Below are 27956 nucleotides of genomic sequence, written 5' to 3' on the forward strand. Positions count from 1 at the left end.
GATCCTGCCTTTTAAAGGAAATGAACATGGAAAGAAGCTCCTAGAACAGCAAGATTGATTAGGAAAAGAAGCCAAGTAGAAATCTCCACCTCCCATTTGAAATCTCCACCTCCCTGGACTAGAACACAATCCTGATAGTTCGTTTTTGATTTGCAGTAACCTGGGATTAGTGATAGATTAGATGTGGTAGAGAAGGAGGAGACCTTTCTAAAAACATGGGGACAGGGACATGGGTTCATGCCTGCGTTCCCTGAATATCTCCTTCCTTCATCCACGTTCCTAAAAATGAAACCCACTGCTCCCGATTACATTACTGGGTCGATGTAATTCCCACCATTCCAAAGTTAAAAAATGCTTAACTGAGCATTGGAAAGAGTGAACAAAAAAGAAAAAAAGACGTGAATGACAGGCACTCTCACTCCCATTACGTCTCCCCCTCTTCGTGCCCAGGTTACACATAGCAACAGACAGACACACCACGACAAGTCCATCTTTCAGACAAATGAACCATGAAGCTTAATTAAGGGCCAGTGATCAGGTCTCTTGTCCCTGAGGAGGTCCTGGGATGGTGGAAGGAAGACCCCTGAAGAGAGAAGGCGAGGCAGTGTAATAAGCAGATCACGAGAGCAGAATGGCTTCTTCAAGCACCAGAGCCCCAGAGACACCAGTGACAGACCCTGGAATAATATTCTGTTGATGGTGCTATTCAGAGAAGACGAAGGACCATCAAACCACTTAAAAACCAGCCCGGCTCGGCCCCTCTGCTGCAGTCATTCAGAAAGCTAGGCCCCACACTGACTGAGTGTCCCGAGCCCAGTGGACCAGGCTGTAACCCCCTCTTCACTTTCCGCTGTGTCTGACCACAGGGCTGCTCTTCACCGATCGTGGTGAAGTTCGCGGATACGCAGAAGGACAAGGAGCAAAGGCGCCTCCAGCAGCAACTGGCGCAGCAGATGCAGCAGCTCAACACTGCCACCTGGGGGAACCTGACGGGTCTGGGCGGCCTCACCCCGCAGTACCTGGCGGTAAGTTCCTGGGGGTGGGGACGTGGGGTCCCCAGGAGGAGAGAGAGAGCCCCGCCCCTGGAACTCTTCCAGACTCCTGTTCCCTCAGTACACCAAAAGCTCAGCCTCGGGACGCTGTGAATGCCAGGAAATTCTTGGCCTCGATGCAGAGTTTTTCCAGGTGAAATTGATGAGCATAACGATGGACCCTTCGGTCTAGCTAGATGTAGGCTGAGCTGGGCTCCACAAGGCTGGGTGTTAACCAGTGTTCCAGCATCAACTCCTGCATCAGGAGGGGTGCGGCATGCTCCCCGCACCGTGATTTAAGGTCCCCAGGCAGCCGTGGTCTGCCCGCTCTCTATGCCCGGGGCAGGGTGTTCCTTGGCAGGACTTAGGAGGGAGGCCTCGTGGAACTGTCCTTCACTGGGTCTTCCCAGAGGAGGGATGTTGATTCAGTTCAGATGTTCCTTTATCTGTTGGAAACCCGAAACTCAGATCCCCTTTCAGGACGAATAGCCCCTGTTCTTCCAGCCATCCCTTACAGTTCATTGTTGCTAAACTTTCACCTCCTTTTTTGTTTATTTGCACCTTTGTGCTGCCCATTTCACTTTGCCACTGTCTTTATTAAAATGCCAGAGTCAAAACCTAGGACCGTTCCCCTGGTAAGATCGAAACAGCATGAGGAGCGAGCCCTAGTGTGAGCTTCAAAGCATCTGAACGTAGCTTGAAAGTGGTGGAAGGCAGCTCACACTCCCCTAAGGTTTCGCTTGCTTTTGCTTGATCTAGTGCCGAACCATGCTTCTCTACCCCCTTTCCTGCCGGGCTACACATTAATTAATGTAATTTTATATTGTGCATTTGGGCCTTTGATTCTAGCCGCTGTCTGTCCGTGTATGTGTGTCCTCATTCTGTCCTGACCTTTGAACTGTTGCCCTCAGTATAGTATGACCCATGAGCTGTCCTTTGTAGCAGAACCCATACTGTTGTGCAAAACAGCCCTCCCTCTAACCTTGAAAGGTGATCCCCCTGCTGCAGGTGAGGGAAAGGAGAGGCTTAAAGAGGTTTTGTTACTTCCCCCAAGGTCATGGCGCTGGTGGTCAGGCAGGATTTCAACCCTCTGTGTGCTCTCTCCATCCAGCCTGGCTGCTTCTCCAAGGAGTTGTGACTCATATTCCCCTTTTATTTTAATATTTACTTGTTTGGCCGCGTTGGGTCTTAGTCGAGGTTTGTGGGGTCTTCGTTGTTATCACGCAGTGTTTTTCATCGCCGCGCACAGGCTCTCCAGTTGCGGTGCTCAGGCTTAGTTGCTCCATGCAGGTGGGATTGTAGTTTCCAGATCAGAGATCACACCTGCATCTCCTGCATTGCAAGGCAGACTCTCAACCACTGGACCACCAGGGCAGTCCCTGATAATCCTCCTTTACCCACCCTCAGGCCTGTCAGGGTCTGACGAGCAGTAACTACTCATGACACGTCTGCGTGTCTTGCGGGAGAAGCATGCCTCTCCTGCCTTCCCCTGAATCACTGATAGAAGCAGTAACCGAGTTTGCTGTCACCTTCTAGCCAGTTTCCCATCTTATCCACAGGGACCCCGTGTGAAATTTCCTCATGTCTTGCCGAAGTAAAATTGGTGAAATAAAATATAAAATAATCTATAATTTATATAGTTATGTATTTATATATCAATTATGTATTTATATAATATATTAAATATGAAATAAAATATAAAAATTTTTTGTTGCTGAAATAAAAATAAAAACAAGGTTTTCTATCATAGGTTGATGGCAAGCTCACCTTTTCAGAGTTTTTAAGGATCCAGCTTTGTGTTCCACTGTTTCCAGGAGCCAGGACCCCTGTGCCTGTCCCAGTCTTCTGGCCCCACCACCCAGCACCTGTTTTTTTGTGTTGAGGGTAGATTCTGACTCTGGCTGTGTTGAGGGTAGATTCTGACTCTGGCTCACCAGAGTGTGGTTGTCAGTGGAAAGAATCCTCGGGTTAATGACCCTCCAGGTATTGCAACTTCCTCCAGTAGAAATTATTAATCCCTCAAGTATCTTCAAAGCTAATTTAATTTGACTAAACTTCAGTTTTTAAAACATGGTACAGAGCTGCATTCTCTTGCAACCACAAGAGAATGGGAAACCTGAGAAATCAAGCCAAGAGAAGGGATTTCTCTCAGTCAAAGCGAATCATCCCTGGCTTCCCCTCTTCCTCACTCTGTGTCTGTGTCTGTCTGATATCTAGGTATCTGTTACACCGAATCCAGAAGGATGAGTGAAAGGTGTATTCCTGTTTCTGATAACTGCTCACATTAATCCCCATAGTATCGTTGCAACTAGGACTTGGGTAGAATCGAGTCAGCTGCTGGATGCCCGTTTGTGAGTCCCGTACCATGGTGGAGTCTCCTCCTCCTAGAGCAGAGGAAACCGACACTTAACCTGCCCGAGTGGCAGCACTCTCCGTTAGGCTGCGCAGAGCTCCAAGTGAATGATGAGAGCCTATTTTGTAAATAGTGAATTCTTCTGGTTCCTCCTCAGCTCATAGAACTGTGGCAGTTTTTTAATAATAGATTTGGTGAGTCTATGCTTTTGACATCCATGGACTTCTGAGTATAGGAGACGGCCCCACACCCGCTCCAGGGTACAGACTGTGGCTATACTGATCTACCAGAAGGAGGGTATCAGTAAGTCCAGTCACACACTTAGTGCAGCACCTAAGTGAAAGCCACTCAGTCGTGTCTTTGCAACCCCATGGACTGTAGCCCGCCAGGCTCCTCTGTTCATGGAATTCTCCAGGCAAGAATACTGGAGTGGGTTGATATTTCCTTCTCCAGGGGATCTTCCCGACCCAGGGATCAAATCCGGTTTCCCTGCACTGCAGTCAGGTCTTTACCCTCTGAGCCACCAGAGAAACCCTAAGTTAACCTGTAATTCAACTTACTGGGACAAGTAAAGGCGTGCTTTCAAATGGTGATCACACGCCTTACCTTGTGCTGCCCGCTGTTTCTGCGTGCGGGATAAATGTACTTCTGGAAGCTCCCGAGACAAAATGCAGAGACCTTTTCACAGCTGTCTTCATTTCTTTTTAGAAGATGCTAATATATTTCTAATAATAGCGTCAGGATATATAGCACCAGATAGTTCTAAGTTTTGACAAATAGTATGTTCCTCTGTGCCCACAAAGTCCACCTTAAAATGGTTGACCATTGTCTTTATCCTACAGTTATGACTGTAGCTTTGGAGCTGTGAATAGATACATTTATCTCTGTAGGTATCTCAGCGGTTTCTCTGTTAGTCCAGGAGTCGGGGAATCTGTGCATTCCTAATGAAGGTTGTAGGACAGGGAGCTGTGAAGGAAAGCGGAGGAGACCCAGGGTTGGACCCTGATTGACAGAGATGAGTTACGAGAACTACTAAGCTCCAGAGAGATAGCATTAGTCACGCCATGTTGGATTCCATAGATTTAACACCTGGTTGTTAAAAATTGTAAATTGATGAATTGTTTAAGGCAGTGAAGTTATTGAGTCTCCCGGTGTCTGGTTACTTAATAGAGATTAGACATTAATATGGATTTATGGCTCCAACACTGGGAACCTTTAGCTGGTTAAGAGGCAGCAGTAGCTGACTATTTGAATGTAAAGGGAACTGGATGTGCCCCTGTGGACGTGGCAAGTTCCTTTGTCCTGAGCTGCCTTTCTTTTTGACAGGATGTTTCTCTGTTTTTGGTGTTTTTTTTTTTTTTTTTTTTTTCAGCTTCTGCAGCAGGCCACCTCCTCCAGCAACCTGGGTGCATTCAGTGGCATTCAGCAGATGGCGGGTAAGTCATGAGGCCTGCCTGGCCTTTGGACCGCTCTGTTGTCTGAATTTGGGATGGGTTCAGAGGGTGAAGAAGATGGGGGAAAGAACCACAAACCTGTCCTGTTGGCTTAGGTGTTACACCTTAGAGTAAGCTGCTCAGAAGTTGATTTTCTATCCCTGGCATCTCCAACAGTTCTATAACAAGAAAACTGGGGGCTGAGAATTCCTGCATAGTACCCTCGAGAAAGTGGAAAGTGTTAGTCACTCAGTTGTGTCTGTTTGCGACCCCATGGACTGTAGCCCACCAGGCACTTCTGTCCATGGGATTCTCCAGGCAAGCATACTGGAGTGGGTTGCCATTTCCTTCTCCAGGGGATCTTCTGGACCCAGAGATCGAACCCAGGTCCTCCCACATTGCAGGCAGATTCTTTTACCCTCCAGAGTTGTGTTTATTTTTTCTTAAAGGGTTTGACTGCTGGAAGGTGGGGAAGGGGGAGGGGGTGGATTTCCAGCAAGAGCTGTGTATCCAGGGCAGCCACCATGATTGACGTCCCTCTAAAATTTTAATAACAGGCAGTCAATAAAAATGTTTTGTCCTCCATAATGAAAGCCAGGCTTGCAGACCTATCTCTGACTGATACCATTTCAGTCCCTTGATAACCACAATTAACAGGGGTGCCTTTTTTTATTTTTATTTTTTTTAATTTAAAAGAATCCTAGCTGATAGAATTGTGCATCAGAAGCTTTTATGGGAAAGTGGAAATCTTCGTTGTGGGGGGGAGGGGGGCAAGGTGGGGGGCGGGGTGGGAATCACAGTGGGACTGCATGTGAAAGCCAGCCCCTGAAGGTTTTCTTTTGATAATGAGCTGTGTTGGTAGTGACCTAGGGGCAGTGATTAGTGAAAGGTGGGTCCCGCTGAGTCACCTTCCAGGCTGATACCCTGACCCGTGCGGTGAATCAGGACGTAGGGGCCAGTAACCTGCCGCGAGGAACAGTCAGGAAGCTTCTTCCTCAATTCCAAAAACGTCGAGGAGAGTGGGCGAGGAGAACAGATTGTTGGCATATTAGAGGCAAGCCCAGTTGCTTCCATCAGTGACACCCTGAGTCAGTGAGATTAACCCAGGACATGCAGACTCTAAGCCTGATTTCTTTATCTGTCACTGTGAAAACTCCTTTTTTCTCTTTTTCTCCTGAATCCATAGCCTGTGTTATTATTTTTCTTCTCCTTGTGTCACTTTGAACGGAACTGGAGAGACTTGGCATGAGCACACTCAGATCCCTCCTCCTGTGCGTCCTGTGGCCGTTAGCCCTGCCTTCCGTGGTGGCCCCTGGGGCTAAACTGTGACCTTTCTGACGGGGTGGACTGGCCTGCAGTAAGAGCAGCGCTCAGTTACTCGTGGCCCTTTAAATCTGCGGGCACCGCCCACCTATTCTGTCATAAGACAGCTTTGGGATTATTAGAAAAAAATAGATGTTAAAATAAAAAGTAGTGAAATCATTCAACAGAATGTTAATGAACACAGTTGAGAAAGCTGGCCTCGGAGCTAAGTATCTCCTTGAACAGTTGATTTATTTTTAGTTCTGTGAAAGGAGGCTGGAGAGACAGAACTTAAATATTCAAGGAGTTTTCTACATTTTTAAAAAAGAGAAAACCTCCGGATTGCACCCTCTGAAAGAAATGTCAAGATGCATCGTGTTTTCCACCAAGGCAGGATTTTTCTTCTAATCAGTTGGAACCCCCCGCCCCCAAATTCAGAATTAAGAGTCTTCCCTTAGAGGAAGCCTCAGGCTCTCCCATTGCCGTGGTTAAATTATGCAGAGAAGGTCACTGGGTCCCGAGGCTGCTGCCCGGCGTGTCTTCCCGGTGGACAGGGCGCCCTGCCACTCTTCATTAGGCCGTGAGCCCGCGGCGCACCACCTCGGGTCAGGATGTTGGTGTGTGTACACCACGCAGTCATTTATCAATGGAGAGTACCTGGGAGTCACCTTAGAAGGTGTGTGGAGCAGATGGCTAATTTAAAGTCAGTCTGTAAATGCGCTCGGCCTTCCAAAATACCCCTTTCTTGAACCTTCTAGTGTGAAATCCAGCACCAAGGCTGCCCAGGCTGTGCAGTCAAAGGCCAAGTGTCCCATTTTCTGCTGTCACCTTGAGTAGTGAGGACTGAGGATGGGGGTGTCAGGGTTCTTCTGCTTCGCCATTTCTGTAACAAGTGCCCTTCATTCTTATGGAAAATCAGGAAGCATTATGGTTATTTTTTTTTCAACCAAGTTCTATGGCCCCCGGCTCTTTCATTGTCTCCCCAAAGTAGGGCTTTTCTCACCGTCAGTCACCTAAACCCATCCTGGAAAGCAGAGGGATCATAGGGGTCCCTTCGTGGAAGAAGGTTCCCGCACGCACTGAATTGTGGGAGGGGGCCGCTCTTCCCCGTTTCCCTAAAAATCTTCACTTCCTTCCCCTCCTCCCTCACCTGTGAATTCTCCTGAAGCATCGACGCTGAGAGGGTGTGGCCTCCTCTCAGTGGCATTTGTGGACTCTTTTGGGGCTGCCGACAAGTGAGTAAATTTATTATTTCGCAGGTGCAAATTTACGTTCTGCATACAGTCCCAATGAAACTTAAGTGAAATGCCTGGTTTTTGAATTAAGAAATTTGACTTTAGCTGGACATCTAAGCCACACACCGTTCCATAAACTAACGGCAGTATCTTTAAGAATGACTTGTTAAAAAAATAAATAAAAGAAACAAAGAAAGAAGAATGCGTCGTGGAAGGTTTGGGGTCAGCAGGTGGGTACAGTGTCCTATGTGTTACACACGAGCGTGCTTCTCACCACACTTTCACCAAGAGGTGCCTCATCCCAGACCCCTCCTGCGGCCACAGCGCCTGTAAGCGAGCGAGGCTGTGGAGGAGCGAGAGCAGTGCCCAGTCGCTCAGTCGAGTCCGACTCTTTTGCGACCCCATGGACTGTAGCCCACCAGGCTCCTCCGTCCGTGGGATTCTCCAGGCAGGAATACTGCAATGGGTGGCCGGCCATTTTCTCCTCCAGGGCATCTTCCCGGCCCAGAGGTTGAACTTGAATCTCTTATGTCTCCTGCATTGGTAGGTGGGTTCTGTACCACTAGAGCCACCTGGGAAGCCCCACGTTCATGTCCAGAGAGCCAGCTCCACGGGGCAGACTCGAGCGCTGCAGCTGAGAGCAGCGTCCACAGACGGTGAATGTCATCTGGGAAAGCAGGGATACTGTGTTGTGAACAGCTCTGAAAACAGGGTCTGTCCTACAGGAAACTGAGGTGTCTCACCACCGTCTAGAATGTCTCATCTGAATGAGGAAACATTTTCTGTTTGAGGAGGAAATAAAGCTGGAAAAGAAAAAAAAAAAAAAAACAGAAAAGCAAAACAACAACAAAAATTAGGTGACAAGTTTCTCAAGTAGTTACATCAATAAAATCAGATGAGACATCAATGATATACTTATTTGTTCTTAAAAAAAAAAAAAACCAAAACCATTTACCTTTCAAATTAAAAGTAACTTCAGAAGTGTTTTACCATTTTATGAAAGGGAACCTTTCCTAAATCTGACATATAAAAAGCAGAGAATATAACAGTAAGGCTGTAATCTTTATAAGCTGACTGCTTTTATGTGCATCCTTTTTATTTTTTGTGTATCCTTCAAGTTGATTGATTCTACTTTCCCTCTTATCACTTGTGATAAAAATTTGTCCATTTCCCACTCAAACTGTGATACTTTTTCCATGAATTTCTGAAATCTCCCTAACTTGGGGTCTGAGTTCAGGCCAAGAGTCTGGATTTTTCCAGAAAAGAAAGAATAAGGAGAAACTGGTTTTTCGGTCTTTCGTTTCTTTATAACAACGATCATCTGAAAAAAGCATCATGTTAGAAAAACAAGGGTAGTATTACACCAGTTTGCTTTTCACAGAGCACCTTGAAATAAGCCTGGGGTTCATCCTCACACTTTACGGCACGCCAGGGAGAAAACCACCACTACAGCACTCCCACATACTGCAGCAGCCTTGTGACATAGGGACTCTTAGCATCCCATTCCACAGGTGGGGCAACTGAGGGTGAGAGAAGTTAATGAACAAACTTGCCCAGAGTCACCAAGGTAAGAAATGGCGGGTCCGCATTTCAAACTGGCCTGAGCTCCCTGTCGCCTCCCCCGCCCCCGGCCGCCACTCAGTGCACTGCGCGTCCACAAATCCAGGTATGGAATCACTCAGACGAATGAGGAGACCAACCAAGAAGCAAATCTGAGCCATCAGTGAACAATGCACAAGAACCCCAAAACTGCTCCAAGGGAAGCAATCCAGTGTCGGCCGCAGAAAAACCTCCTTTCATTCTGGACAGCGTCACAGATTTATCAGGGGGTGGTTTTCTGCTAGAGGAAATGTTTTTCTAGGGTGAGGGGGGCTTGTTAGTAAGAAATTGCAGAGGTTATGAAGCGGTGGCCTAAGAAGAAGATCTGATGACAAAGGGAAAACTGCTTCGCTTGACTTCCGACAGTCAGAAGCGTGTAGTAATTTGCTTTCAGAATCTCTGGCCTAAGTTTCCAAAGTCAGAGGGAAATCATAGTGGGCAAGTGTCTGCCTGAAAGAACCACATAGCGACTTCTGTACTGGTCGGAGATCCGGCTCAGAGCAAAGACGGTCTCAGCGTGTCTGTGACGAGCGGAGAAGAGGGAAGACTTTGGCCAAAACTGGACCTCGCGTTGGGGACACACCTGGGAGGTGTGCAGACTGGACCCACAAAGGCCCCGGGTTCTTCCCAGAGCCCAGCCTCCCCTCCTCCACACCCCGCACTCCCTGCTAATAGTCCTTAGGAGAATGCGAGAATGCTCCATAACCACCCATCTGTCACTTTCTAACAGACCTGATTGGCAAGCGCTGGTAACAACTGACATCTGTTCTCGCTTATTGAAATGCAGATTTATGGTAATTGCTCTGAACAATAAGACACAGAATTACCTAAGGTGAACATTCAATTAAATTTTCATGCCCTTCTCCTTATAAATAATTAAAAAAAAAAAAAACCTTCAGTTTCAAGTAGGCACAGTGTGCACTCTTCGGTACATACTTTCCTCATTTGGAGATGGGTTGTCTTTTCCAGAGTAATGAGGGAAAAGTGGAACCCCTGTATGCCTAACTTTCCCCCCACCCCCCGGCCATCTTGGCACATTGTTGGATTTCCTAAAACTTATCTCAATGTTTTGCATTTCTCATCGCTCAGATTATTTGCCCCTGGTTTGAAGGATGTCCACCCGAGCAGAGTGCTTTGTGAGGTTAAAAGAGGGTGGTTCTCTTCTCAAGGAAGAGCTGTTTGCCAACCAGAAACAGCATCACCTCGCCCCCCCCACCCCCCCCTGCCCCCATGCCCTTTGAGGATCTTTGTGTCGGAGACCGGAGATGAGATGGGGGGCCCTGGGGGGTGGAGAAAGGAGCTGAGGAGGACAGGACAGGGTCCTTAAACACACACACACAGAAAACACAAAATGATGGAGAAGGAACCAGACATGTGAGTTCAACATCAGCAGAAGCAACACCCCCTTTCAGACAGCCGGAGCAGGGACGGGGTGGCCAGGACTGACTGTCCGTGGGGGGGCTAAGCCTGCAGCAGCTGGAGGTCTAGAAAGATGCTGGTACCAGGAAGTCTGTGCAGTTCACCAGGCAGAGGACGGAGCTCGGGGTGCGTCCCCTCGGAGCCTCCTGAGCTGCCTTCGTAGCTGAGGTCCGAGGCCTTTCCCACTAGCAGTGGGGCCGCCAGGCCCCCAAGCCCCTGCCCTGAACGGGAGGGGAGGGGAGATGTCCACACTGCAGGTGAGACCCTCTGGTTACAGGAGCGCCAGGGGCAAGAAGAGCCAAAGCGTCTGTCCCCGGGGCCCTGCACGCCTGCTGTGAAGACAGTGGGATCCTGCCCCACCGGTGTCCAGGGCTCTCCCCACACTCCGCGCGTGTCCCTGCGATGTGCCGATGTCAGCCGTGGCCGGGGTGTCCCCGCTAGGAGGCTTTCTTGCTGGAGGGACGGTCTGGGGAACAGGCTTCAGGCCGCTACCTGGCTGGACAGAAGGACATTGCAGGGAACAGCTGCGTGTTGCCCCTGGGAGGTGGACAGGAGCGCCCATCACATCCCTCACGCCCACTGCCCGCAGGTTCCTAGGGCCGGCCTCAGCACGGCCCCTGCCCTGTGTTAGCCGGCAGCTCCGATGTTCTCGGAGAATGTCTGGCTTGACTGTATGCATCATGGTTCGGGGTCGGTGGGGGCAGGGGGGTGTTGGGATGGGGGGAGCTGTGTTCTTTGATCCAGTCTCTGTGCTGTCACTCCTGAGCTCAGATTTCTCGATTCCTCCCAATTGCTGTCGCCAAGCCCAGGGCTGTCGTTGAATGGTTTTCTACCAGGACTCGCAGCCCTTTTAGGACATTTCGTGAGAATGAGCTTCTGGGTCCGAGTCTTATTTCCAGAAACAGATAGAATTTCCCGCAGTCCCTGGCTCCGCTCCGCTCGGATGGGAGGTTTAGTTCTCGGCCTGGGGCCCGGGGTCTGTCTTGTCGTGGCCGCGTGCTGACAGCTGGCGAGCTGGGCAGCACCTGTAGGTCCTGCCTCTGCTTCTCTCCACCTAAGCCCCACCTCCTTGCCCCAAATGCTCTGATGCTGGAGTCACGACGCCTCTCCTCCCCTCCTTCATCTCTGTTTTGCTAGGGTCCATGTTCTGCTCCGTAGCGGTCGGTGGTTGAACAGAGCTGGCCACTCCCAGTGTGGCGCCCCAGAACCTGGCCTTCACAGTGGAGGCAGGGCAGCCCCTTGGGGTGAGGGGGGAAGGGGACACCCGGGGAGGACGGGGGGGACACAGAACCCAAGGGTGGTGGGCTGGACTCCAGGGCAACGCCGAGTGTTGGTGGGTGAGAAAAAGAAAACGCACAGACCTAATAAATATTTGCAGAATGGATTAATTAACGACTGAGGGAAATAGTCAATATTTGAAGCTGTTGTAAATACTGAAGAACGAAGAACAAACAAGAAAAACCTCGTTTGGGTCTGTAGACAATGCTCTTTATAGCAGCATGGGAACATTTCATGCTGTTGGTTGCCCTGTTCATTCATCTCCTGGGGCTCCATTTTTCACCTACTGTGAATGAACATGGCTCTGTGTGTGTGTAGGTGGGCTTGAAAGCAAATAAGACAACAGCTTTGTCCTCAAGGAGCTTAGTGTCTATGATGTGGAAGCAGGCTGCGATGAACGCGTTGGGAGTTAGATAGCGAGCCGGAGGATGACAGGTAACGAGTAAACGTGCCACTGGACGAGGCCCGTCAGTCACCCTCCAGGGGGAAGAGCCTCAGTGTCGGGAGGGCCTGCGAGGCTCTGACCCGGAGGAGCAGGCTGAGCTCCTCCACCCCAGCACCAGGCCGTGGTTCCGCAGTGCGGGTCAGAGCAGGTGTCCTGGGAAACGCAGGCTGAGGAGGGTGCTCGGCTGATGGTTACCCGTGGCCAGATGTGCAGACTGTAACATCGGTGCTAAACCCTTCTCGTGTGCACAGCTGTCTGTCCGTGCCGGTGTCTGGTCGTCTGCATTACATCCTGAGCATGTTAGAGGGGCCGCGGGGACCAGGCAGGTCCTTGCTGGTGCGCTTCATCCCACCCTGCAGCATCCCCCTAAGCCCAGCCCCTAGGCACACGAGCCAGCCTGTGGTCAGCCGCTTTCAGGAGCCACGCCCAGGGGACCCCAGGGAGATCTGTGCTCAGTTCATGTTCCCCCAGCTCTGTTTTCCTCAGGCAAACCTGAAAAAATAGGCCCTGCGCTTTCCCTTCACAGGGTCCCGTCAGCACCCCCTGCCTGACCCCTGACCCAAGGCGGGGACAGAGCTTTGTCCCCAGTGGCACGTGCTCGATGGAGCAATGTCTTCACGCTGGCAGGATGCCGCTGGTGCCTTGTCCTGTTCCCAGCACCCCCAGGACCTGTGTGGGTTTGCAGAACAGGTGCTGCTTTCTCCCTAAGCCACCAGGGCTGGATGCCTCCCAGAAGGAGCCCGAGTATCACTGTGAGCAAAATGAGAACCCAGATCGCAGTATGGACCTGAGGAACTCTTTCCTGATAGGATTAAGTCCTGATGAAGGCACCTGGGGTGGAGGAGCAGGGTAGGTAAGAGAGCCTGGCTCTGAGTCCAGCTGAGGCTCCACACGGTGGCTGAGGGCTTCCAGCAGGCGTGCTCCTAGAATGTTCTCTTGCCCCTCCTCCGTCTCCCATCCCCTAGCCCTGTCATCAGGCCACTGTCTGAAAAGCGGGTTGGATTCACTATGTAAACGTGTATCAAATGCCTGGATTTGAGACATGAGAAAAAGGTAAAATGAGGCTGATAACTTCATTATCTTTCTGTGCAAAATTCCACTGTATGAGGAAAGAACTGCTGTTGCCTGCTTCTCAAATGTACATGACGGAGAAATGAATCATGGAAAAAAGACTCGGTGTAGAGAATCTCTGAACCTCTGGGGACTCAGGCATGGAGTCTGTGCCTGGCTAGTCCCCCCAGACCTGTCAGCAGAGTTTCGTTTCTCTCCATTCTTTTCTTGATTTTCATTAGCCCGCAGTTCATTCTAGTAAGTAGTTCCTCTTTGAGATACAAATATATTTAAAATACAGATATTCCAAGTAGAAATATTACGGCACTGCCATTTTTCTTCATTCTTTTCGTCAGCAAATATTATTTGAGTTCCTGAATAAACCGAGAGAGAAGTTTGGGGGTCTGTAATGACAGTGACACTCACAGTAGTTGCTGATGATTTGGGGGGCTTATGTCATGCCAGTCACTGTGCTCAGTCACTTCAATCATTGAGTTATTTAATCTGCACAACAACCACGTGAGTGAGGAGGTAAGTAACTGTTACTACTCATTCAGGAAGCAAGAATCAGAGAGGTTAAGAAATCTGTCCAGAGTCACACAGCTTACAGATCCTGGAATACAGATCAGTGTAACTTCAGAGCAATAAAGCATCATTTCTTCTGTCACGCCCTGAATGCACACCTGTCGAGTCTAAGGATGGAGAGTGTACCCTGAAGCCCTCCCTCCAGGTGACAGCCTCGCAGTGGAAGGCCCTGCCGTGCGTGGTCCACACGGAAACCTCTTGCTTGTTTTTTGTGCTGAGCTGCACCGCCCAGGAAGGGGCAGTTGGGCAGAGGGTCCTGGGCTGGGACGGGACATGTGGTACCGCACGAGTCCTCAGGGCAGCTGGGTGAGTGTGCCAGCCCCAGGGCCCTCTGTGCTCATCACCTGCCTTTTCTTTTGGGAAACGGGTAAAGGGCCTGCTGCTGACGTGCCCTCTCTCTCCCCGCTGCAGGCATGAATGCTTTACAGTTACAGAACCTGGCCACGCTGGCGGCGGCTGCAGCCGCAGCCCAGACCTCAGCCACCACCACCAATGCAAATCCTCTGTCCACCACGAGCAGCGCCCTGGGAGCTCTCACCAGTCCCGGTAAGGGGTGGTCCTGCCGCTGGGAGACAGGACGCGGGGGCAGGGCCAGGTGCAGGGTGGACATGCCCAGACCCCGCCAGGCACCAACTTAGTTACCGCTTTACTTTGTCTTTTTAATGTATCTTTATTGAAATAGAGTTGATTTACAACGTTGTGTTCGTTTCTGCTGCACAGCAAAGTGACTCAGTTACACATATGTCGACATTCTGTTTTATATTCTTTTCCATTACGGATTATGCCTGGATTTTGAATATAGTTCCCGGTGCTGTACAGGAGGACCGCATTGCTTGTCCATTCTATACAGAACAGTTTGCATCTGCCAATTCCAAACTCAGTTCATTCCCGCCCTGCTCCCCTCCTGGTAGCCACAAGTCTGTTCTCTGTGTCGTGAGTCTGTCTCTGTTTCATGGGTAAGTTCGTTTATGCCCTAATTTAGATCCACACATAAGTGGCAGCATGTGGTCTCTGTCTTTGTCTGACTAAGTATGATAACCTCTAGTTGCGTCTTGTCTGACTTACTACACTTGGTATGATAATCTCTAGTTGATACTGCTGCAGATGGCTTTTTTTTTTTAATGGCTGAGTACTGTTCTATTGTATACATGCACCACGTCTTGTTTATCCATTCAGCCGGCAGTGGGCATTTGGGCTGTTTCTGGGTCTTGGCTACTATGAATAGTGCTGTTATGAACATAGGTGTGCAGTTACCCTTTAAAGAAACAAAAGTTTGAGCATGTGCATTTTTATCTTCCAAGGATAAAATGAGAAGAAAAACTTTGTGAGGGAATTCTCACACATTCCTTTTGTTTGAAAATTGTGCCGTCCCTTCCATCCTGCTGAAGTTGCCCAGTGACGAGGCACCTCATTCCCTCAGGAATGCTCTTTTCTCCTGGTTTTGTGGTGGTGGTTTGTTTTTAGCAATGTAAGAATTCCCTGTTAAAACTCAAAACCCCGAATCATCATCTGTGATACTTCACACCAGCTTCATCCTTTACTTGTGGTTTTCAGCGTGGAGGTCCAGAGGGGACCGTCTTTGTTGCTCCTCTGTGGTCCCCTTCTGGGCCATGTCATTTAAAGTGAGGTTTTCTTTACCCCCTCCTTAGAAATTCTGTTGCCTTATTCAAAGGCAGATGCTGTTTTCTTTTTCATATGAGCCAGACCAAATGTGGTTGCTTAGACACCAGGATTTGTTTTTTAAAAAGTGTTTTGCTGGCTTGCCTTCCTCTCTGGGTTTTCTGGGCCTTGATGGATGATCTCACCTTCTGCTCTGGTACGCGGAGGCGCTGGCCTGGACAACATCCAGGCCCCTTTCTAACTAACAACCCCACGGCCCTCTATCGGCCACTCGGAAAAGACGAGCTAACTGGCCCCTACACTTCTCTGTAACAATGCAGGGTTTTCTTCTAGAAGAATAGAGAAGGAACACTACAGTGCCCAGTAGACCAGCCTTCTTCAGGCAACCACCTTCAGGGAGGACAGACGCCCCACAGCCCTTAATTTGTTACTGAACACTATGTTTCTAACTCATTTCCCTCTGAGTTCAGTGTTGAGGGAGGAACTTAAGAGATGTTGAGGAAAGGCTGGACAGTGTATCCATCACCTCATCTCAGACCAACAGCATGTGGGACGTTGCCTTCATTCTTGAAATGTCTTCAAAAACATACCATGACAACATGTGGGCCTCGTTCCACACAACAGATAATACTCCTGAAAAATCAGCTTTGTAATTTTTTCAAGAGACTAAGCTATAACTAATGCAAAACATAAACTGGTTATTTAAATACATCCTTTTAAAGAAATATGCGTTTTTGACATAGTGTATCTCCCTTACGAAAATAACAGTGATTTTTTTTTTCTTAAAAACACAAGTATTTGACCTCACTAGTGTCCTTGTTTTAGAAATTAGACTGAAGAGTGTTTTGCTAAATAAGAAAAATAAGAATTAACCATCTCAGGCTTCCCCGACAGTCCGGTGGTTAAGACTCTGTGCTTCCACTACGTGGGTGCTGGTGTGACCCCTGGCCGGGGAACTAAGATCTTGCATGCTGTGAGGCCAAAAAAAAAAAAAAAAGAAAGAAACATCTCCCTGTGAGGACTGTGAAAAGATTATATTAAAACAGCAGTCTGAATACCTGAAACTAATACAATATTGTAAATCAACTATAAAAATTTTTAGCCCAATAAAACTTAAAAAAAAAACAAACACTGTATATGGTTTTATATACATAGACCGTTTGTCAGCATTTTTAACTGATATTTTTAACTATATTTTATTTGGAGTGAAAAAACTAAACACTTCTCAAGATCTGAGGGGTGTTTTATTTGTTTATATAAAAAGGAAAAGGATTAGGTCTTTTTTTTTTTTTAAGAGAAAACACTATTAACTTTAATTTGGCAGAAATAGATGATTGTAATTTTTCCAACTACGGATGACTCCCTTTTATTGAGAGTAAAAAGAAGAAACCACATCATTGATAAAAAGGTAGGGGAAAAAAGAACACTTTTTCCCGTAAAGACTCTTCCTTACATGACAAGAGGCAGTCTGCTATTTGGTTCACCAAGCTTTAAAGAGTTTAACATTGTCACTACATTGAACTTATTCTCCTGTTCCAGAAGCAACCAGTATCATAAATGGACATTTTGGTGAAGGGTATGTGGCCTGTTGTTTGCTTGGGAAGCTTCATTCAACTTTATGAAAATACATTCTTCCATTGTGATAGCTGGGTTGGGAATGTGCCTTGGTTCCAGGGAATCGGAATTAATATTCCACCATTTTGTTCTCCTTTAGTAGAAGGCTCGTGGGTTTAGGAAGCCAAGTGCAAAAGCGTCTGTCAGCTCATCAGTGTTGATACTGTAATTGATAGCTAGTGCTCTCAAGTGACTGTGCAGCCTTAGGCGCTGGCCTGGGTGCTGGGGACACAGCCAGGAGCAGGACACACTCCCGCCCCCGGGGGCCTCCTGTCTGTTCCGGGAATCCGAACAGGGAGCAGTCACGGGTGCCGTGTGTATGCCAGGCAAGCGCTGCGATCTTCGCAGGCAGAATAAGATGGAGAGAGGGGGTGGAAGGAGGCTTTCCCCTTCTGAAAGGTGGCGTTTGAGCAGAAACCTGAGGAAGGTGATGGAAGCATGGAGATGATCCGGGGCAGGGGTGTCCAGGCAGAGGACCAAGCAGGAATAGGCTGCGAGGAGGAGGAGGGGGAGGACTGGCATGACGCCATCCTGAGGAAACAGTGAGAGGTGAGGTCCATGTCTGCGGATCCACATTCATTCCATCCAGTACGGTCAGGAATGCGAGGACGGAGTGACCTTCTTAAAATGCAGAGCACTCGAACAGCCTAGGAAGAGTATGTGAAGAAACTTGAAACATACTTGGCCATTTTCAGCGTTTTTCCTGAGACCTGAATGAAAGGGAAAATGTGTCCTGAGATGTATTTTCTTTCTTCCAACCCCAGCCAGGCATCCTTCCCTTTGCTCTTCACATGGCGTCCGGCCCAACCAGAAATCCTGCCAAGCACTGTGTCAGGGAGATGGGTTTCTCTCTTCTCTATTGAGCAGAGCTTTGCATAAGAGCCGAAAATGTTTCATTAGAGTCCTGAAATGTGGGCAGCAGAAGCGATTTAAATCTACATTTCAATTATTTATCTTAAGTGTAACTAAGAAAATCTGGTGTTTAAGTGAAAGTAAATTATTTGTCTTATTTCCATCAGGGACTCTTCAAAATCACAGAAAACATGGTTAGTAACAATTCATGACTCTCCACTTCATCAGAACAATTTCCCAGGAAATAAAAGGGATGGAATGCTAGTCCCAAGGCCAGTGTGTTTTTTGTGTTGTTGTTTTTTTTTTTTAATAATTAAAAAAAAAAAGGGGGGGGTGCTTCCTGTTGAACCATGCATAACCAGCCAGTCCATTCAAACGGAAAGCAGAGCTTCATCTACCGGCCTGCCCAGGTTTTGGTTCAACTGTTCTTGAGACATCTCTTGTGCTTCAGACAAATCCATCTCGGAAGTACAGGGACAGCTCAGCACCCGCAAACTATTCATTTTTTAACAATTGTTATGTATCATTTCAGTTCTGTACACCCAGGAACAAACTCCCTAAGCATTATTACAAATGATTTTAAACAGTCTATGCTTTAAAACATGAAAGATTAAGCATTATTTTTTTGTAAAAAAAAAAAAAAAAAAAAAAGATCCCCTTAGGCAATAAATATAGGTTTCTTTGACTCCTGGCCTTGCAATAAACATGAAAATAGTCTCAGTTGCCCTTGGTTGGAATAAGTGTTTCATGCAGTTATCAGATGGTAAGGAGTAAAATTTAAAAATCAGGAAAGAATAAAAACCAGGTAAATGCATTATTATGCCTTTTATGCATTTCTTATGGGTCTTTTGAAGCCTGATTTAATCGTGTTTCTTGTCTTTTATTTTGGTATGATAATTTTCCCTTTTGTTTACTATGGTCTTCTATGTATTTAATTAATTCTTGGGTCATTTCTTCTTACCCCATTTCGAACCTGTTGTTGAGACATGAGTCTCAGTATTGGTAGAAAGGGATAAAGTGTAAGGTGTGTGGCTGGGTCTTAAAGATACTAATGTCTGCCCGGCTTGTGGGTCTGTTGCCTTGGCCTGCGGTTCTGAGAGCGTGGACATACGCGTCAGCATTCCCACTTGGGAGCATCTCTCTGGCGTTTTCTGTCCAAAGCCTAACGTCATGTCTGTGTACATCATCCTGCTGCCCTTCTACTTTCTTTTTTAAAAATATGTTTTAAAATTCTCTAATCTTTCTGTAAGTGCATTCAGTCAAGTGCACACTTCAGGCTAACAGATCATTTCTTTCAAGGGTAAAGCACATTTTTAAATAGTTGGGCATGTTCTCCCGTTCCCACCGTTGGCTTTCCCCTGAGTTTTTTCTGTGGAGTCTAGGCAGCGTTTTTTCCCACCTTGGAGACATGGCCTCCTCCTCAGAGGCCGCAACAGACACTGCGTCCCAGGGACAGGGGGACACTTCCTTGCGGACTCCTTGAGGGAAATGAATCTCATGTTCCTATGAGATTCAGACCTGCCCTGGCTCCTCACGTAAGAAGGGCTGGCGAGTGGTGTGTCATCCACCAGCGTTACCAGGCTGGCTGAGTGGTGGGGACTCAGAACTCATCCTCCGAGTCATCCCAGAGCCCTTCAGTGTCATGAGAGGCTTCCCCCTCTCCTTCCCCCAAGGGTCCTCACACGTGTGTCACACGAGAGCTCGCCTCGTTTGGAAGAGGTTGATTTAACCTGAATTCCCGAGCCTTCTGAGAGCTTGGCCAGGCAAGTCCATGAGAAGGGGTTGGACTTGCGCCACCCCTCCGGTCCATTGCATGCAAGGGACAGTCGGTGAAGCCTGGAGGGACAGGAGAGAAGTACAGACAGACAGCAGGCTCTGGGAGAGGGCATCCTTCAGGCTGCTGTGGTGATGCCACAACCTCGGGAAGACTAAAGCCAGCCACTCTTCCACAAGCCTGTTCTTGCCGCATGGAGACATCCTCTTTCTCTCGCTGACCCATCCTCGGCCCCTGTGGGACCTTCTCAGCCAGCCTGTGGTCCACTGTCCTTAATCGGTCACCGTGTCCAGTCGATTTTCTCTCTCTTTTCCTCCAGCACCCACACGACCCCACTGGGTGAAGTTCCCTTTTCCCTGCGCTGTGTCTTCATGGCGCTGAGCTAACACTTAGAAAGCTGCCCGGCCCAGGGGCTGGCAGTAGATACAGTCCTCCCCTTTGCTGCAGAGCTTGACTTTCTGCAAGTCTGACCCTGGGTGCACAGACGCTCCCTGTCGTGCGTTCATAGAGCTGTGGCTTCGCTTAGGACTTGCTCTTACTTTGTTTGGGGTGCACGTTCTCAGTATTTGAGATAGGGGCTTTCGTTCCCTGCTTTAGAGGCTCTGGAGACCATGCTGTGTCCATGATTCAGTATAAACGTTGCCTTGCACGGTCCCAGGCATCGTGTGTGGGGCCCTTGTGAGGCGTGTGTGAGCTCAGAGGCATGTCTGCTGCACAACACAAGCACTCGGTGAGACCCTTCCCCCCACCCGACCCCAGACTCTCTCTCCCACTGTCTGACATAACCTTGGTATCACCACTGCCACTGGTAAAAGCGTGTATGGATTGCCTGTGTTTTGTATTAAATGAAAAAGCAACAACACTTTTAGTCACAACTTCTCAGAAGTTTATGACCTAAGGTCTGTGCTTTAAGACTTAAAAGCAGCAAAATATAAATGCTACTTTCGTAGGTGGCTTAGTCCCATAAACTGGATGCAGTGGCCACATGCACAAAACAAGCAGGATGCCCCAACTTGGATTCTTCCGGTGGAAGAGCGGGAATCAGATAAGGTCCACCGTGTGAGTGACGGGAAAGATCCTGTCTTAATGGGTGACTTTTAACAGGAGAGTCAGCACTGGAGCCAGAACTTTAAGATGAGTTAAGCTTTCTGAGGTAGAAATGGAAAATTTATCAGATGTGTCAGGTGTGAGAAAATACAGAAAAGGCATTCTGTCAGCAAATGGAAATCCATCTCCCTTTTCACCAGCGTGAGATAGACGGGAAATAGGAACCAGGGAGAGAGGGAGAGCCCTGGAAGCCGTGGCTGAGAAGCTGGGACTTCCTCTTGCAGGCGGTAAAGAGCCAGGTGAGGACTCTGAGTGCAGGGGTGTCAGCGAGGCTTGGGTGCTGACTGGATGTGAGGGAGCAGAGGGAAAGAGGTGCGGACGGAAGTGTGCCGAGTATGGGGACCCCAACGCAGCATCCTCATCAGCAGAGAGGGCGGTCGGGAGCAGGCGGAGCTTGCGGCGGAAGGTGCTCCGTACTCAAGCACGCTGAGCAATGGCACGCGTGAACTGGTGTGTCGTGTAAATACATCCCGCAGGCAGGGTCCCTGACCCTTGAGCTTGTCCCAGAGCAGCTGCAGAGGTGGGCAGGTGTCAGTGTGGTCTTGAGGGGGACCATCGAGCCAGAAGCACAGCAGAGCAGCAGGCTGGGGGGTGAAGCCCTGACCCTCGCCTGTGTTTGCGGGGCAGAGGGGAGGAGCCATGTGGTGGGAAGGGAGCCCTGAGGAAGCATGGTTTCAGGGAACCAAGCGTGGGAGTTTCAAGCAGGAAGGAGATCGAGATGAGGGCAGAGAAGAGGTGTTTGAGTTTGGCCACGGTCGGGCAGTTCACCTCCCACCCCGAGTGGTTGGTTCACTGTGATAGTGGAAGGGATGTCACAGTCCTGGAGGCCGTGAGAGGGGGCGTGAGACTGGAGCCAGGAGCTGTGTGTTTATAGATGACATCTTCCTGCAGTGTAGTGATTTTTTTTTAAGTCTAGAAGGGTCAATAGAAGGAGAAATTTTACGATGGAGAAAGACATATTTCTAGACTTAAGAGGAGGTGGAACAGAGGTGATGAGAAGCCAAAGAGAGGCAAAAACTGATGGACTGAAGGGGGAAGGACTCAAACCCTCCTCTCTTGTGCCTGAAACAGCGGCTTGTGTGAGGCCCCATCCCCATCCCACCTTCAGAGCTGTCGTCTAGCACTGGGTTAGACACTCATATACAGGACAGGGCACAGAGCAGAGAGGATGCTCAGTGAGTGGACTGGGCGCCCTGAAGAGAGGGAACACCTCCACCACTGAGAGCCACAGGACTGGGGAGGCTGTGAAGGATTTGAGACAGAAAGGTATTCACAACACACGCAAGACAAGAATGTACATGTCTAGGGCTAGAAACCATAAAAAATTCATGCCCGGTGCAGAGGTTTAAAAAAATTGTTAAAAGAATGCGATAGAGGAACTACAGTTTCACTTCCATTTAGAATACGTGGCCATCCTGACCAAGAGCTGGAAGGCTGTGACTTAGAGCAAGTCATTTCATCTTTGTTTAGTTTCTCCACTGTGAAATCGAATTGTCCATTTCTACATTTACTGAATTATCGAGGGAATGTGTATATAATGTATGCTATTGCTTTTTAAGACAGCATTAAAGTATCATATGGGGAAGATGATTATTTTGCAATGACACTAAATTCTGCTCCTCTGAACAATAAGAAATTGGTTAAACCTGGAATAAGCCCCAGTGATATTTTTTTCTCTGAACATTTGACTTTGGAAAGCAAATACCTCCCCACTGTTCCTAAAAATATTAGACTATAAATGCAGGGAGTAGAGCCTTTCCTTCCTTCTTTCTACTCTGGGACTTCACTGAAGAAGTTGGCTGTGAACTTCAAACTTGATTTGAGGTCACAGAATCAACACACCTTGCTTATCAAAGACAGAATGGCCACCGTGGGAGTAAAGAGAGCATGGTAACTTTGACCGGACCCATTTCCTTATAGCTGTCGTCACTGAGGGTAAAGCCCTTGGTGAGTGGTGGCTTTTTTTCAGGCAGTATACTGAGCATGTGCTCTGTGGTCAGTCATTTCCCAAGGAAACCATGCAAGTAGCTGACGGGTGGTTCACAGCATCTCAGACCTTGGACTCTGCCGGGTAGCCTCTCGCCAGCCGTGTGCTCCTATTATCCTCAGGGAAAGCTGCCTCTTTCCAGGACGTCCTAAGACCAGCATCCAGACAGGTCTTCCAGGACCCTCCCAGGGACTTGCTTTCTACAGAAATCTGTGTTCCTCATGTTTCCTCTCTAGAGCCTGGTCAAACAGTAATCTGACCCGTTTCATAAGTACCTGGAATCTTTAAGATCATTCATTCATGAAGGTGCCTCCCTCTGTGATCCACACGAGGAAACGGAAGCCTGCAAGGTCAAGTGACCTGCGGAGGAAACACAGGCTGTTAACCGCAGCTGAGGGGTCACCGCTCCTGCCGCCCCAGGAAACGTTCAAAAGCAGGAGCTCCTGGGCACCTAGAATTATATTTCAGGTTGAAATCACCATGAATTTTTTTCAAGCTGTGTCCATGACCATCTGTTAAAAAAAAAAAAAAAGGCAAATACCTGAGGCCAGCTACAGGAAGGGTGTGGTTTTAGTTTGGTGATTCATAAGCAAAATATCACTAGATAAGAAAGCAGGTCCAATCTGTCCTGTCCTTTGCTCCATTCTTGTTTGATCCAGGTAGACTGGAGTTTATATAAAACTGTTTAAGTTTATGGCCCCAAATGACACCGTCACTCTCGTGTCCCTCTTTACGGACGGGGGAGGACCCTGGAGACGAGCTGAGGTGAGGAGGTGCGCAGCTGGCTGGCAGCCCTGGAGTACATGCTTTCTTAATAGCGCCCCCCAGTGACGGCCCCAGGGAGCACTGGAGATGAAACTAAAGCGAGGAAAACGGTGGGACCTTTGTGGGCACAGAGGGGATGATACTGCCCACGTCCATTCCCATACCACTCTCTCATCTTTGGAGACGTCCCCTGTCGTAGAGTAATGCCTCAAAAGGGGCTCAGAGTCCCTGCAAGGGACTTCTTCTAGCCAGCCCTGCAGACGTGGAGGCTTCCTCTGGCCCATCTGCAGAACTTGTCTGTCCCAGCGTGGCACAAGCCAGGTTGCTGACTGAGCTCCCTGTGAGTTGGAAGCGGGTTAGTGAAGGAAGAAGATGATGCGGGTGTTTGTGGGGTAATGGGCATGCGCATTACAGATGGCTGGGCACTGAGATCAGAACACCGCAGCAGCTTTCAATGTCCTTTTCTAAGGCAAACAGCCTCCTCCCACCCTGTCATCTCTCCTCTCCCCATCCCTCCCCCTGAAAAATCCTTTTAGGGAAGAAATGGAAGTAAGAGGTGTGGTTATTGTGGAGTAACTAGGCCCCGCGGGAGAGGAGGTGCCGGGCTCCCCCTCGGGTTGTGGTGAGCTAACGACAGAGGCGCCCTTGTCGCCGCTTCACCACTCGGCCCCCTTGGGAGCATCAGCGCTGTGTGACGCAGAGCAGTGACTGCAGGCTCCGCTGTCCTGAGTGCGTCTGGTCAGTGCCCCCTTGGGAGCATCAGCGCTGTGTGACGCAGAGCAGTGCCTGCAGGCTCGGCTGTCCTGAGTGCGTCTGGTCAGTGCAGACAGTGTTCTCTTCTGTTTGCAGTTGTTGTGTTTCCTAAACCACAAAGCTACTGTGCTTTCAGTGTCTTGCACATATGCTGAAGGCAGATTCTTGGTGTCTTCTGTTGATGTCGTTTCATTGTAGCTTTTTAAAACTCTTGTGGTCCACCGTGGAACTCTGCCCAATGTTATGTGGCAGCCTGGATGGGCAGGGGTTTGTAGAGAGAATGGATACATGTATATGTGTATGTACACTTGAGCCCCTTCTCTCTTCACAGCATTGTTTGCTAATTGGCTATACCCCAATACAAAATTGAAAGTTAAAAAAATCTTGCAGTCCAGGAAAAGTAGGGAGAGGGTTCACAGGTGGAGATGGAGGCACTGGGTTCCTAGGAAGCATGATCATCTCTGGGACCAAGTACTGGAGACAGGACTTGCCAGGGCGCCCATAAAACGAAGGAGAGAAGGTTCCCCTTCATTTAGGAAGGATGGTGCAGACGTGGTCAGTGTCAGAGGCTGGTGCCCCAAATGGCCACTTTCCTACTTCTCTGGCTGGATATGAAATCTGTGAAAGGGGGAAGAGCCGCATTCTGTCCTTTGAGCAGTGGGCCTCCCGCCAGACTGCTTGTCACCCCGCCTCGTGCAGAGAATAAGAAGGAAGCCGCACCTCCTCTGTGTCCCTGCTCACAGTCCAGGGAAAGGGGGACGAGGCCGTCAGGACTGGCTCAGGCCTTTCCAGGGGCTGCGCCAGCGTGTAGCCTCAGAAACCTCAGGGGACTCTGGTTCCTTCCGCAGAAACTGCATCAGGGGCCCTCTCTGCTCCTGACCTGGCCCCGGTCCCCCTCCCTCTCCAGCACCCTCACCCCTCCCAGCTTGTCTTCAGAAGTCCCGGAACCGAGTTGCCATGTGGGGTCACATACACATGGCTCTGATGGGTCACGTGGCTGTTTCACCTGCTGGCTGGCCATGCTCAACACCTCTTTGGCCTGCTTGGTGGTTGAGAGCCGGCGGTACTGCAGGCATGAAACATGGCGTGTGACCAGGTCGGTCCATCACTGCGTGGAAAGTGAGGCAGCTCTGCCCCCCATTCCCCCCTGCACCCCACACTCCTCTGGCTTTGAGGTACAGCCTATCCCCTGCATGGAGCATCCTTTGACTAAAAGAGATGCCGTGGGCAAAGATGAACCAACATTTACCACCTTCTCTTGAAACGCTCCTGTGCCACCTTGTAAACAGTTTAATTGAGAAAGCAGAGGATACGGTTCTTAGTGGAGACAGAAGGGAATTTTAATTTTAGGTGGGCAGAACGCAGGCAGCCTCCTGCCAGGCTGCCAGCACAGAAATAAGGAAAACAGGCATGTCGATGGCATTTAGTACATCTCTTTGTTTTGTGTAGAGGGGCTTCTCTGTTGTGTTTCTCCTGAATATTTGAAGTACTTGATTGAGACTGGTTGTGTGACAAATTTAAGTTTTCCTTTTGCTTTAAAGAGATTATTTGCTAGAACCCAGAAGGTTCTTAAAGGCAGCCAGATACACAACTGAGATATCTTTTCCAATTTAGACTTAAACTGGGGTAAATTTTCAGAGTATTGTCCAAAGCACTGGCGCACACGGAGTCTTCTCACGTTAAGGCAAGTTGTTCAGCTCCGTTAATCTCATGTCTGGTTCCTCTCCCCATCTGTCTACTTGGACTACCCGAGAGCAGCACAACAAGGGGGCACAAGACCACAGTGCACTACAGCCAGTCTTCTGGGGTTTTAAATAAATAGAAAAGCAAAATAGAGACCTCCAACTTGCATATGTTTTTTTAATTTTTGTTTTATATTGGCATATAGCTGATTTACAGTGTTGTGTTAGTTTCAGATATACAGCAGAGTGATTCAGTTATACATACGTCCATTCTTTTTCAGATTCTTTTCTCATATAGGTTATTAGAGAGTATTGAGTAGAGTTCCCTGTGCTCTACAGTAGGTCCTTCAGTTCAGTTCAGTTCAGTCGCTCAGTCATGTCCGACCCTTTGCGACCCCATGAATTGCAGCACGCCAGGCCTCCCTGTCCATCACCAACTCCCGGAGTTCACTCAGACTCACGTCCATGGAGTCAGTGATGCCATCCAGCCATCTCATCCTCTGTCGTCCCCTTCTCCTCCTGCCCCCAATCCCTCCCAGCATCAGAGTCTTTTCCAATGAGTCAACTCTTTGCATGAGCTGGCCAAAGTACTGGAGTTTCAGCTTTAGCATCATTCCTTCCAAAGAACACCCAGGACTGATCTCCTTTAGAATGGACTGGTTGGATCTCCTTGCAGTCCAAGGGACTCTCAAGAGTCTTCTCCAACACCACAGTTCAAGAGCATCAATTCTTTGGCGCTCAGCTTTCTTCACAGTCCAACTCTCATATCCATACATGACCACTGGAAAAACCATAGCCTTGACTAGATGGACCTTTGTTGGCAAAATAATGTCTCTGCTATCTAGAATATGCTACCTAGGTTGGTCATAACTTTCCTTCCAAGGAGTAAGCATCTTTTAACTTCATGGCTGCAATCACCATCTGCAGTGATTTTGGAGCCCCAAAAATTAAAGTCTGACACTGTTTCCACTGTTTCCCCATCTATTTCCCATGAAGTGATGGGACCAGATGCCATGATCTTCGTTTTCTCAATGTTGAGCTTTAAGCCAACTTTTTCACTCTCCACTTTCACTTTCATCAAGAGGCTTTTGAGTTCCTCTTCACTTTCTGCCATAAGGGTGGTGTCATCTGCCTATCTGAGGTTATTGATATTTCTCCCAGCAATCTTGATTCCAGCTTGTGCTTCTTCCAGCCCAGTGTTTCTCATGATGTACTCTGCATAGAAGTTAAATAAGCAGGGTGACAATATACAGCCTTGACATACTCCTTTTCCTATTTGGAACCAGTCTGTTGCTCCATGTCCAGTTCTAACTGTTGCTTCCTGACCTGCATATAGGTTTCTCAAGAGGCATGTCAGATGGTATTCCCATCTCTTTCAGAATTTTCCTACTGATTATCTATTTTACATATATCAGTGTATGTATGTTAACCCCCAAATCCTAATTTATCCCTGCACCACTTTCCCCCTTTGGTAACCTAAACTTGTTTTCTATGTCTGTGGCTCTATTTTTTAATAAATAAATTCATTTGTGTGGTTTTTTTTAGATCCCACATATAGGTGATATGTATTTGCCTTCCTCTGCCCAACTTAGTTCACTGAATATGACAGTCTGTAGGTCCATTCATGTTGCTGCAGATGGTACTGTTTCATTCTTTTTATGGCTGAACAGTACTCCATTTTATATATATATTTGTATGTATACGCATGTACACACACACACAGCATGTCTCCTCTCTCCATTCATCTGTCAGTGGGCACTGGGTTGTTTCCGTATCTTCACTGTTATAAATAATTGCTGTAAAGCTCTCAGTCTTAACTGCACCCCACTTGCTTCCAGTTTTCTGGTTTTTTTAAAGAGGGCAATGAAATGGTGATGGTGTGTAATTTATAGCTGTAGCCTCATTTTTTTTTTCATTTTTCACCCTTTCATATTGTGCAGACATGTTAAATACACTTCCTTTCTATTGCGCACCAGTAATTCCAGTATCTGAAGTTTTGGTCGATCTAAATATAGGGTCTAACTCTGTCTCTGCTGATTCTTACTCTTGGTACTTGGTTTACTTGTATTTAT

At 48.3% G+C, this 27956-nt stretch overlaps 1 protein-coding gene across 19 annotated transcripts in view; it reads left to right on the top strand.

The window, feature by feature from the left end:
- The window catches only part of CELF2 (CUGBP Elav-like family member 2), an 884302-nt gene that overhangs the window by 832828 nt on the left and 23518 nt on the right, over positions 1-27956 (top strand). For all 19 annotated transcript variants that reach the window (XM_027560192.1, XM_027560188.1, XM_027560184.1 and 16 more), the window contains 3 exons: positions 867-1025; positions 4757-4820; positions 14142-14276. In XM_027560192.1, the coding sequence (XP_027415993.1) occupies positions 867-1025; positions 4757-4820; positions 14142-14276 (358 nt within the window). The remainder of the gene's footprint in view (positions 1-866; positions 1026-4756; positions 4821-14141; positions 14277-27956) is intronic.

The sequence above is a fragment of the Bos indicus x Bos taurus genome, chromosome 13 (assembly GCF_003369695.1).
Source record: "Bos indicus x Bos taurus breed Angus x Brahman F1 hybrid chromosome 13, Bos_hybrid_MaternalHap_v2.0, whole genome shotgun sequence".
Classification (NCBI taxonomy): Eukaryota; Metazoa; Chordata; class Mammalia; order Artiodactyla; family Bovidae; genus Bos; species Bos indicus x Bos taurus.